Source organism: Botryllus schlosseri, chromosome 10 (assembly GCF_051294905.1).
Source record: "Botryllus schlosseri isolate E-star chromosome 10, Bs_hap1, whole genome shotgun sequence".
Classification (NCBI taxonomy): Eukaryota; Metazoa; Chordata; class Ascidiacea; order Stolidobranchia; family Styelidae; genus Botryllus; species Botryllus schlosseri.
This window is the reverse complement of record NC_137245.1, coordinates 24,268,012-24,280,160: the sequence shown is the minus strand read 5'-3', so window position 1 is coordinate 24,280,160 and position 12,149 is coordinate 24,268,012. Positions and strand designations below refer to the sequence as shown.

Below are 12,149 nucleotides of genomic sequence, written 5' to 3'. Positions count from 1 at the left end.
CAGTTGCCTGCGTTACTATGGGGTCGGGAAAGTATACATCCGAATAATATCGGCCACATGCTGATGTGCGTCCGCATCTGGCACGTTACGTCATCAATATTGCATAAATGCATTCAGGACCCATCAATATTGAATTAATTCAGGTGAAGAGTGTGATGATTAATCCCTTAGTATCGGCGGTATCGTTCGCAGTGTTTTGGCGTGAAGCTGTCGAGAATACTGATACACTTAATGGAGGAAAATTTGGTCACAATTAAATGGTCAAAGCTAATGTTTCGAGAGCTTGTTGACTAATGTCGCCTCATCCAGTCAACAGCGCTTGAGCGAGTTTTTGACTCTTGGAGTTGCCAGGGCGACATCGATATTAAACGTAGCACACGATAGTGCGGTCACTTCCATCACATGTAGGCCTGCCTATAATTTCAACAATGAGATGTATCTGGAATTACATTGGAGCTCGACCGAGATCAAACATGGTTATAGAATAGCTATAAGTTGACTTCATCAGTTTGAAATATTGAGCTGACAGATCTTCAGAATCGGTGTTTCTAAATGGATATTTTTATGTAGGTATTATTTTAAAATGTGCGAGTCTTCGTCAGGCAGTTCAAGATGCGCTTCGCAAAGCCTTTTCCTGATAATTTGTCTTTTTGCGGTATCTTCCGGCGCGGTTGAAGTAAAGTTTAGCAAATCTGATTACGGGTTTGTGAACGAAACCTCGTTTTTTACCTTCGTCGTGGAACGGACCGGGGCGTCGTCTTCGTCTTTCACCGTGATCGTGGAGGTTTGTATTGTTATTTTACACATGGCTACCGCGCTATTTTTCATCCTGCGGAACGGTCAGTTCTTGCTAGCATTGCTTCGTCGCAGAAGTTGAGGCCAGATGCAACCCCTCACGCAAAATACTATTTGTTACCTGGTCTTGCAAGAGTCAATTGGCGGTATATTTTCTCTTCGTACATACAACAAATACTGATCGCCATTACGTGCTTCGTACTTTGTACACTCAGTACAATGTGCACGTCATATCTGGATATTTCTGGATCTCTAAGTACCAGCTATTAATACTGCTAGTTCTGAATGCTGAACAGTGCGTGCTAATGGATCAAAATACACGAAGAAGCAAAAGTGTTGCATCGTGTGTAATGTAATATAACTTACCCTCTGTAATTGTTATAAGGTCGATCCATCCCACGGAAACGTGAATGATTTCAAAACGCAGTCTTGGGTTGGTCGTTTCGAAACAAACAATATGGACCGAGAATGGAGATCAGGGTCCATTTTCGTGCAGAATGACGACTTACCAGAAGATGACGAGACATACAAGTAAGGTTATCACTAGATAACAGCCTATATCTGTCTCCATAATAACACCTGTACCGGTCAACTCCCGCCGATATTTATTGGCCAGTCCGAGTGTCCAATGAAGCCATCGTCTGCCCCATCGAGGTGATTTGGAGATGGAGATACGATACAAGCTTTATCCGGCGGGAAAGTTGTAGATATCGACTTTATGTTCATGTCTGACCCACTGACCCAGTCACGGATTGAACCCGAACGCTCCACCATTACGCTATCTCGCTCGGTAACTGGGTCTTCAGCAATGTTGCATTGAATTCGAGTTGTGTTTCTTGCACTACAATTACGGTCGTTGGAATGGCGTTGGAGTATGTCTGTCTGCTAATCTCTGCCAGAGGCTCGAACTTTATTGTAAATAAACGATGTTTACAACTAGATATATGTGGCTGATTAGAATTTCTCGCCGAAATATGTCTTATTTTGATACCGACAGAAAATATCAGCAATAATCTGCTGTATTGTTGATATCGGTAGCGCCTATACATTCTGATATAGCCCGGGCTCTAGTTCATGTTTGCGAAAGTTTGCTGTTCGTAGTTACCCTATTCATGACGGGTCGTATACTAACCTCTGTGTCTATTAGCTACACCAGGCATCAGCCTACTGAATTCAAAAGTTTAGAATGTCTTGATTCGGTACAATTCAAACAACAGATTCCGGCTCAAGGTACCGAAACCAGGCTCGCATGTCAAGATTGTCGAGCCAAGTACTGCTACTGTCACAATTGCTGCAAATGATGACGCGAGTGGCATCTTCTCAATAGACACGGTATTATGATTGCTGTCTTAGTAGGTGAACGGTATACCGACGCCTATCGTATTTAGGACAACGTAATATATGCTGAAGAGTCACCCGGAAGAAACGGCAGCATCTCGTTACCCCTGAAGCGAAGTCGAGGATTGTTCAATAATGTGTCGATGACATTCGAAATTACGCGAAAAAAGGATGCTCCGTCTTCGGCAGAAGTAAGTTTTTGCTTTGGTGTCTGTTCACTGTGTTCAGTGTTCATTACTTTGGTAGCATTGCTACACTAGTAGGCCTAAATCGTGTATGGCTGAAGCGCCGATGTACAGAGTAATTTCTTCAACAAGAGTCAAATGACCAGACGAAGAACTCGCGCCTATGAACATTGAACATGAACATGAACAATGAACTTGAAAGGCTAGGCCAGTGGTTCTAGAACCTTTGTGTCCTCGCGGCATCCCCTGAAGGAACAAATAGCTCACGGGCGTACCCCGAGATTTGGGAGCCTTATCACGGCGGCCTCATCGTCATTTGAACTGTATTCATTGATGACATTTTTTCAGTCATAAGCGTCCCATATTCTAATCAGTATATGGTTGTCCTTCATTTTTGATATATATCGACGGCAACCCTCATTATCTCGCGGCACCATTACACCACTACATCTATACTACATTGTTTTGTTAATTATGCTATAATTTCCAGGCTGAAGACGACGCTTCGGAAGATTTGTTTCCCGTTTTCGGCGAAATTGTAATCGAGGAAGGCGAAGTCGAAGGCGTACTCGAGATATTTATCAAGGACGATAAAGTAAGCAATTTATATTTTGTGCGTTATTACCATGCGCAGGTAAGCGTATCTGAACTGTTGGTAGCGGTGATGGCATAGTCCTTACATTTCCGACTATTTGTAAACATGAGGCAATAGTGTTTTGATCATATACTTTGCCCATGAAAAATTGGAAATGCTAATTTTAAGTATTTTTCTTCGTACAAAAATGGGGGTATAATCAAGGAGGAAGTTACAAACAAACATAACAAACTGACTTGAGTTGATATCTACTAGCTCAAGATCTACAGCAGGCTAAACTGAACTAGTCTTATTCAGCATGGGAACTAGAGAAATAGCACAATATAAACTGCAGCCATATACTGTATTTACAGACATGGTACAACCAGTCAAAGTAGAAGTGTTGTCATAAAAATCTACTCTGGTGCAAGTAGAAGTAACAATTTCCAATTAAATAATAAGTAAAGATTCCAAACCAAGCTTTGCCCAAATAACTGCAAACTGTTAAGTAGAAGTGAAAGTAGTCTAAAACTATAAGTACTTAAGTAGTGCAAGTAAGGAAAACCTACTTAATTACACCACAAAAGTATAGTACTTTGTTAACTTTGTCTGTTTGTATTACTGAATTCTGACTGGCAATGATTCAAATTTCCTATTGCATGCTATATGCTGCTAAACATACAAAAATATGGCACTGCTATTTTATAGTAATATCGCTAGGATAATTTGTAATATATGCAGCTTTAGGCATAGAAAGTACTTGAATTGTTTTCGGATTTTTGTGCATAGTTCATATGAATGTGAATTCAAGATAGGTCAATGTTTTTAACAGATTCCAGAAGATGACGAAACGTTTGTCTTGAATCTTACGAATATTAATCTGGGGACTTTGGATGCAGAGAAAAAATCTGTTGAATTAATAATTCGGGCCAATGACAGTCCCTTGAGGTTTGTAGATGCCATTTTCCTAGTGTTAGACATTATGGAAACGGGTATCGTCACACTGCTATATACAGATTTCGTCATTCCACAATCAAAGTGGAGGAAGAGGACAATCACGCTCATGCTCTGTCTGTGGTTCTACTCAGAGGCTTCGATGAAAATGGAAATACTCGGATTGGTCCAGATGAAGATGAGGTGACCCAGTGATGATTACAGATTATTACAGCCGCAATCATAGGCATAACATTAAGATAATATAGTAATCATAATATTGCAACCTAGATTGACTCTGCTTTGCAGCTCATGTCATCAATCAGCCTTTATATCATTTTATGGTAGGTTCATTACTACACATTTGCTAACAGAATGTACCAATTATCATACGATATCAAAAGTATAATTGCACGGGGCAACAAAATGTTATTGGAGCCTTCCAATACTTGCTATTTATTTCCTTGTAATCTTTATACCAACCAGGGGTTCTGCTAAGCTGTGTCGTAGGAACTTATTCTCTAAAAATTTCTGTCACATTGGGTCGAGTCTCAAAATGCCTGTTTTTTTGTAATAGCCAATGACGATATTGTTTGAATTTCTTCAATCGCTGTTATGATTTTTACAGGGAGTTCCTGATGTTGTTACAATTTGAGATAGCATCGGTGGATTCCATTAAATTTCTGTCATCATATTCTGCCTCTCATGATATTGATTCTATACATGCCATTATCGCATAGTTTTCCTGCATTTCAGATATTTGTGAGTTATGAAGTTGAATCGGGCACCGCCACTCCAAAGTTTGACTACAACGTGGCAGAACAGGGTACCATACGATTTGGTAGCGGTATGCACAACGCCACAATCGACGTGAGTCTCATCTTGAAGCTCTATTCAAACCGGTTATTTGCTCATTTTGACATACTACGGCTTATGCAAAGGCAGAAATCTGTCTCTATTTTCTCTATCTGTCTCTAGTTATGACTGAAACCTTGTATGCACTCACTCAGTCAATAGAATTACATCTGAGTTTCTGTTAATGAAAGCTTTACATGACTATTGTAACAGCTACTGGTAGATGTCTGAAAATGTTGGTCAGCGCTGGACTTACTGTAGTAAAGAACTATACACGGTTTTACTGCACTAATCTAAACATGCAAATGTAATATAGTAGAATGGACCAGTATTGAAAAGTTACTGTATATACCCGGTGATTAATGATTTTGCAGTGGAATGGGAATATTCCCAGCCTAGGTGCTTCAATGGGTTATGGGTATAGCCTGACCGATTAATAATTGCTTCGTAAATGCGCCTGTATCTAGTTGCCATATCTTATGAATATCGGCTGAATATAATGGGTTGATTGGTTAAGGTGCTAGTCGGTTTTATCAGTATTGGGTCAAAAATCTGATATCGGCCTCGTTCTAGTTATGGGTTACGCACATGAATGCCTAATTCATTGACAATCCACTTTTGCGAATTCATCTCAGGTATTCATTGTGCCCGATGATGAAGCGGAAATGTCAGAGAATTTCACGATAAGGCTGCTTCCCGAATCTATCGTCGGAGATGCAGTTATCATGTCTCCCGATTCGTGCGTCATCACAATCCAAGCAAACGACGAGGCTAACGGTGTTCTGGCCATTGATTTCTCTAATGCTAACACCAGCGCTAAGGACCCGGAAAAGAAAATTTTCATATTCCACGAGGATGAACCAAAATTGTAAGTAGTGCTAATTGTACCATTATCAATTATCATATATAGTAAAATATTGCTATGACTATCTGTTTTAGCCTGCCGCCGGTACGAATACTACGTAAAGGAGGCTCCTTTAACACAGTGACAGTAGATTGGAGTCTGTCAACGTCAAACGGGAACCTTAGCGCGATAAGTCCAAATCAAGGGACTCTCACATTTACGCACGGCCAAACTGTGAACGAGATTCTGTTCAACGTAACGTCGGACAATGAACCAGGAGAAGCGCAAGAATTCACGTTTAGGTAAACAATAGTTCATATTATCTCGCAATAATACTGCCTCTTTTATCCATCACATAAACTTTGTTGGTTATAGAATTACAATAGTGTATTTGAATGTGCACCAGGTTAATAGACGTTACTTTTTAGCCTTCTAGCCGATACTGTGAAGGGAGGGGCCAAACTGGATGACGAATACGAAGCTTTGATCTACATATCGGACTCGGATGATGTTTATGGAATTGTGAACATACAAAGGGGAAGTGAAATTGTCTTCGACCAGGAGGCTGATACAAGGTTTGGTCACATTTGAGGAGGGAAATGTTTGCTTTTTGTAATATTGAAATGCTGGATGTTTGAATTAGGTATTAATGGTTAAGTCATTGTAACCTAACAATTTACTTTTGTTAGACTCATTAACTTGGCACAACTGATTTTTTCTCCTTCTTGATTGATTCCATAGCTAACTATAGTTGGTGGATTTATCAAGGAGTCACCTTCAAGTCAATCTGCATTTCTAAAACTCCCAGTAAAATCGAGTAAAGTTATTCGAGTCAAATTAAGTCCCGTACAAAAATGACTCAAGTCAGCCCATCACTGGTGTGAATTGCGATAGCAGAATTGTGTAAAATAGGCATAGTTGTCTACTTTGAGACATCATGAGCCACAATCATACTTGAAAGTAGGGCGCAACTCCCATTGTGCGATATTTGTCCAATAATAAATCATCTTACATGAATTATTACTAGGGCCATTTTTATATGACCTTAAAAATCCATAATATGACTTTATTTTTCGGAAAATATGGCTTTATATGACTTTATGTGCAAATCGTGTATTTTTACATGCGAACAACGTCACTCCCGGAACTAAAGAGTAAAACACACGCAACATAACACATCCATTTTTATTTGAAACCACGGTTGTGGTACAATTTCATGTAGTGCGGAATGTTAGAGTCTTTGAAGTTACAATTTGGATGTAAAATGACTTTAGTAAGGCAAATGAGCGCTCCACAGACGCTGATGTGGGTTGACACTTTTGCAGTCTTGCATGAAGCGATGGTGAAATGTCTCGTCTTTGTAGCTCCATAATTTTTTTCACATCGTTTTTGTCCAATTGATTCTTAATGTCATTTTTGAGCTCAAGCGGATATTCTCCGAAATCAAGGGCATTTATATCAGCATGGGCGTATACGTAGGCTATAACTTTCCATTACAACACCACATCAGGTTGACGGTGTACGTAGGCTATAGTTTTCCATTTTCAGTATTATGTTTGAAATATTGTTATAGTGGAGGCAAATTGGCTGAATAGTCAACTTTGGATCGTTGACTGAATTTTTGATGCTCTTTACAATAACTTCACCTTCCTACGCCTCGGCATAATATTGAGCAGCATTCGACCAGCTACCCCAACGAGTAACTGCCTTAGTTTCTTAGTGCTTGATTGCTTCACCGCTTAAATTGGTACTTTTCATTTAAACTATACTAAAAATATGACTTAAATGACTTTAAATGGCCCTAATTATTACTTCAACAAAAGAATTTAGTTGTCATGAGCATTGCTAGAATCGCGATAGGTGCTAATCAAAAATAGGACATGTTTTCTTATTCTTCCTTGTAAGGATTAAGATCTGGCACTTGTGATATTGTCGAGTGATCGCGAAGAATCCTATATTTTCAAGGGAAATCAAGTTGACCATAGAACGATCTGGTGGGACGGTGGGGCGAATCAATGTGACATACACTGCTTTCTACCTTCCTCCTGATGCTGTCGATATCAGAGATGCTTTGCCTGGAATATTGGTGGAACCCACTGGCACAGTGACTATTGAAGACGGAGAAGGTACAATATATCACGTTCTTTGCTTGGCCGTTGCAATTTTAACGAGTGTATCCCTCGTATTTTAAAGGTTTCTTCGACTTGAATTTGGAGATCGAAGAGTCGGCGTTTATACACACAGATTCATCCTTCAGGATACGTTTGGATGAAGTTTATCTGGTAAGTTTCTGTTTGCTTCCCTAGTCTCTCAGTTCTTAATCAATATCAGGAACTGAACGTATAGAGGAGTACATCAGTTGTTGACTTTTCCTGTAAATCAATTCGACATGAGATAACATGAGGTTTTGGGTACCACTGATGTTTTTATAAATCCCAATGCAGGCGTCAATTAGATTATTCTATCTACTGGAAGAACGCCTAACGATCAATTCTGTTTCCGTCCACAGAATTTAGTGAACTAGAATTTAGCGAACGCCTTGCTCTCGTGAAGCAACATAATTAATTGACTGACAATCATACTTTTCCATTTATAATGAACATATTGAAACCTTTGAACCGAATAGCCCATCCTTTAACAACTGATAAAAACATTCATGTTCATTATATTGATTGTCAATGTTAGAAAGACCAGGGAATATTATGCTGTCAATTTGAGAGCAAAAATTTCCAGGTTTCACAATCACGCGGTCAACTGAACAGATAGATATCCAGTGAAATTCTACACATTGAATTTGCTGCTGCCATTTGCCAATACACAGATAGTGATATCAAGTCTTTATGGTATATCTCTATCCTGCAGGATGATAGGGAACCCATCTTACCAGCAGCCACACCTAAGCTTGGAACCAGGATGCTCACTACCATAGAAGTATCCGAGGAATATGCGAGCAGTGAAATCGGATTTGTGGGGTCGAGCGATTTGGAAGTGGACGAACCTCTGAATCAAGATGGCGCAAAGAATATCGACTTAGAAATATCCCGGGAAGGTAACCAAGTTGGTAGATTATAAGGTAATTTCAATATTTGAACAGACAAAACTTTCATATTGAAGTAACTCGCATATTTTCAGCTGATACTCATCAGGGGTATTCAGAGGAAGTTCTCTACTAGTTGCTGACGATTACCTCTGAAGAGTGTCAGCCTGAAATAGTCAGATTTCAATATATTTTAATATATTTATACCATACATTTCCAGGCACATGGGATGAAGTGACTTTGGATATTTCATACAGAAGTGAAATGGCTCTTATGGAGATCACTCGAGGCTCCGACTACGAACCAGGTTGACTGTGAACAGTGACTTTGTGAAAAATATATGCATTAACATTAACACATCATTTCCGTCTCAGGTCCGTCACAGCTCAAATTGTTTCCCGGGCAGAAAACTGCTACACTCACGATATCCATTTTGCCTGACGATGTCCCGGAAACTGATGAAGTGCTTATAGTGCGGATTGATGGGTATGTCGCTTGTGTGTGCATTGTTTACATTGTGGAATTTCTTTTAATCTCCGCTGAAATCAGCCTAGTGATCTATACCTTGTGCCCACGTTAACACCTATTTTATCACACAGTAACCCATGAAATGAGTAGTGGGAGGGTGATAGATGCGTCAATGATGATTAAAATGTGTGAGTGCACTCAACAAACCACTTTGCTGTGCTTAATTACGATGATCAACCAGCAATATCGTCATTACGATAACATTACATTCTCCTTTGTTACTTATAAAATATTTGACATTGCTAGATCATTATGTATATAGACCTTATGCGGTCATTTCTTCATTGGTCAGAAACATGCATGGGGCTCTTCACATCAGGTTTACTGATGTCAAAATTATATATAAAAAATAGGAGTGGTCCGTATGTTTACAAATGTGACTATCAAGAATTACAGTTTTGACACAGCTAGAGTGGAATCTCTCTGGCCCACCGTCGGCTGCATAGATTGGTATGGAGTTGGTCAGTATTATGTAATTCAATTTTCTTGCAGTAAACTTGCAGTTATTTCCATTTTGTAAGATTTACTTGTAGTTTGTTAATACGAGTAGCTACTTTGACCCTATCTGATATTATCATACCTCGATTTTCAGCCAATTTTACTTCAATTTTCACATCAAGTATGTTTAAATTTCAAAATGATATTTTTGATACCTTGTCGTAGTGTGACTCCAGATGACCAAAAACTGAGAAAAAATCACGTGGAAAAAAGAATATTAGTGAAAGAAAATGATAGTCCTGGTGGTATTTTCCAATTTGCCAACAGCACCGCTCCAGTAACCTCAGTAACGGTAAGATTTAATTTTACTGTGAGTTAAATAAATTAATCATTGACCACTTCTCACTCAGGAAGACGAAAGTGAAACGTTAGCATTCACTATTGTGAGGTCAGAAGGGGATTTAGTGACAAGAATGGTAGAATATGATATTCATCCAAATGGATCTTCGCAGTTTTATGGCATACCGGAGATTTTGATTTTTGAGCCAGGTATTTACGTTTGATTCTGTACTTTTTAAATTCAAATATCACTTTAAGATTGCATATAGGCCTGCTGCACAATTGCATATACTTTACCTAAACTGATTGTGGATGGGCATTCACTGATCATAAATGTCATATTTAAACATCTGTGCAAGTACCAAGTCATATTTAATATGAACTTGAAGTTTACAACGCACGACTGGAACAGTATTTGTTACATTTATTTATTTTGCTAAAATTAAATTATCAAGTATTGACGCATAGCTATCTTTTGCTCAGTTAGACAAAATTGAACTCGTAAACTTTGTCTGTGATTTCATCTTGAAATTTTAATTTTCAATATTTCACCGTTTGAGACCAAGAACTGTCCGCGATTCACTTTAAATACTACCTAGGTCCAGTCAAGGCTGTTTGTAATCCCTCCCTGCTGTGTATGCTTATGACCGAAATGCCAGTACCACAAAAACTCGATATAGGCCTATTCCTATTCCAAATTTTATTGTATCACATGTGTAGGTATTTTTGAAGATATATTGATATAGGTAGATTTAGCAATGGATCATCTCCCTAACAAGAATGACCGATGATTTATTGCTATCTCAAATCGCCAACCTGAAGTGTTGGCTAGATGACTATGCCATATGTTGTAACCTGTTTCATTAGCTGTTACGTTTACGGTAATATTTAATGATATAGCGTTAATGATTCAAGATTTTTCTGCTTTCGTCTGCCATCGGATTATTTTTTGAAAACCAAAGCTTTGTTCTGTATCGTTCCAGAAATGCGTGTCATCAACATATCGCTGGTGCCGAGGGACGATGAAATTCCTGAACTGGAGCAAAATTTTACACTCGGTAACTCATTTTCAAACATTTTCATTCCAACTGATTGCATTCATTTCACTGCACTACAGAACTGAGCAGTTACGGAACTCCTGAGAGTTCTGTGGGCGAACATCATAGTGTCACCATTAACATGGCTGGAAGCGATGATCCTAACGGTGTATTTTTCATGCCTGATAAAGACGATGGTGAAGATATACCGGGACGCGTTCAGAATATAAGTTAGTAGAAAACAATCACAGGTATTTGTATTTTTTGAGAGTAATATTAGCCAGTCTTCAGGACTACCGGACCACGACCTAACATCGACCTCGCCCTCCGCCACATGCCACCTCATTTTGTCGCTTGCGTCTTATATTCTCTGCATTACTTTTCATTCAGTGTGCATGCCTCTTATTTACTTTGCCTAGGCTAAGGTGGGTGTCTGATCTTAAAGGCTACTCAAAGTTGCTTCGACACCTTCCTATCTTTTCATTGTATTGCAGTCTTGTGATGTTTTGAAACGATGAAAATATTAATAAACCTTATTGATTGATTGATCAAGTACGTTTTGCCTGTGTTTATCGCCTATGTGGTTGTTTTTAGACGATTTTCACATCTGCTGAACAGTCTTTCAGGCAAAACTACTTTGCACACTTTGGATTTTATAGAGTAGAAAGTAGATTTTGTTGTATGTTTTTACCACATCGGTGGCTCTTCCATGTCCGTCAAATGAATTAATCACTTACATTCATTTTCCTCTCTGTTGATATTCTCATTTTTAAATCACGATTTTCAGAGGAATCCACAAATGCGACCAGCTATAGTTGTATGTATGTGGTCCGTCGCCGTGAAGGCACCTATGGCAACACAACGGTTTCGTGGAAGGTCATTCCTAATGACACGGACGACGTGGATCCGCCCAGCGGGGTCTTGACTTTTGAAGATGGAGTGAACGAGGTATGCAATCGCTCTGCAAATTCATGACCCTTATGCAGAGTTGACCCGAAAGTAATTGCTTTTTTGGATTTCTCAAGTAAGTTTTGCCTGCTAGTGCTTCTTACTCGAGGGGCTACATTTTAGGCTACATACACTTCTACTTCAGCAGTTTTCAGGCAAAAGTATTACCATACAGGTACATATTTTGGAAAGTAGTAGGTATGGTGGGATAAGTTTGCATCACTTACATTGGTGAAATTGTGAGTGGAGCTGTGTAAAATAGCTCCGGTATCACCGCAAGGGAATATAGTCTCGAAG

At 39.1% G+C, this 12,149-nt stretch overlaps 4 protein-coding genes across 4 annotated transcripts in view; 1 reads left to right on the top strand and 3 right to left on the bottom strand.

Moving 5' to 3' along the window:
* Positions 1-12,149, bottom strand: part of LOC145448361 (uncharacterized) — a 230,016-nt gene that overhangs the window by 167,766 nt on the left and 50,101 nt on the right. The gene's annotated exons all lie outside the window — the stretch shown is intronic.
* LOC145448364 (vesicle transport protein GOT1B-like) overlaps positions 1-12,149 on the bottom strand; it is a 109,389-nt gene that overhangs the window by 47,139 nt on the left and 50,101 nt on the right. The window lies entirely within an intron of this gene.
* Positions 1-12,149, bottom strand: part of LOC145448356 (transmembrane protein 214-A-like) — a 245,912-nt gene that overhangs the window by 183,663 nt on the left and 50,100 nt on the right. The window lies entirely within an intron of this gene.
* LOC145448355 (adhesion G-protein coupled receptor V1-like) overlaps positions 17-12,149 on the top strand; it is a 94,180-nt gene continuing 82,047 nt past the window's right edge. Inside the window, exons 1-21 of the mRNA XM_080326736.1 lie at positions 17-784; positions 1,181-1,326; positions 2,013-2,127; positions 2,184-2,324; positions 2,809-2,913; positions 3,725-3,840; positions 3,909-4,029; positions 4,582-4,695; positions 5,316-5,548; positions 5,620-5,826; positions 5,953-6,099; positions 7,490-7,650; positions 7,718-7,806; positions 8,387-8,573; positions 8,783-8,869; positions 8,937-9,048; positions 9,754-9,880; positions 9,939-10,077; positions 10,851-10,925; positions 10,985-11,134; positions 11,692-11,852. Of these exons, the coding sequence (XP_080182862.1) occupies positions 584-784; positions 1,181-1,326; positions 2,013-2,127; positions 2,184-2,324; positions 2,809-2,913; positions 3,725-3,840; positions 3,909-4,029; positions 4,582-4,695; positions 5,316-5,548; positions 5,620-5,826; positions 5,953-6,099; positions 7,490-7,650; positions 7,718-7,806; positions 8,387-8,573; positions 8,783-8,869; positions 8,937-9,048; positions 9,754-9,880; positions 9,939-10,077; positions 10,851-10,925; positions 10,985-11,134; positions 11,692-11,852 (2,934 nt within the window). The 5' untranslated portion in view covers positions 17-583. The remainder of the gene's footprint in view (positions 785-1,180; positions 1,327-2,012; positions 2,128-2,183; positions 2,325-2,808; positions 2,914-3,724; positions 3,841-3,908; positions 4,030-4,581; positions 4,696-5,315; positions 5,549-5,619; positions 5,827-5,952; positions 6,100-7,489; positions 7,651-7,717; positions 7,807-8,386; positions 8,574-8,782; positions 8,870-8,936; positions 9,049-9,753; positions 9,881-9,938; positions 10,078-10,850; positions 10,926-10,984; positions 11,135-11,691; positions 11,853-12,149) is intronic.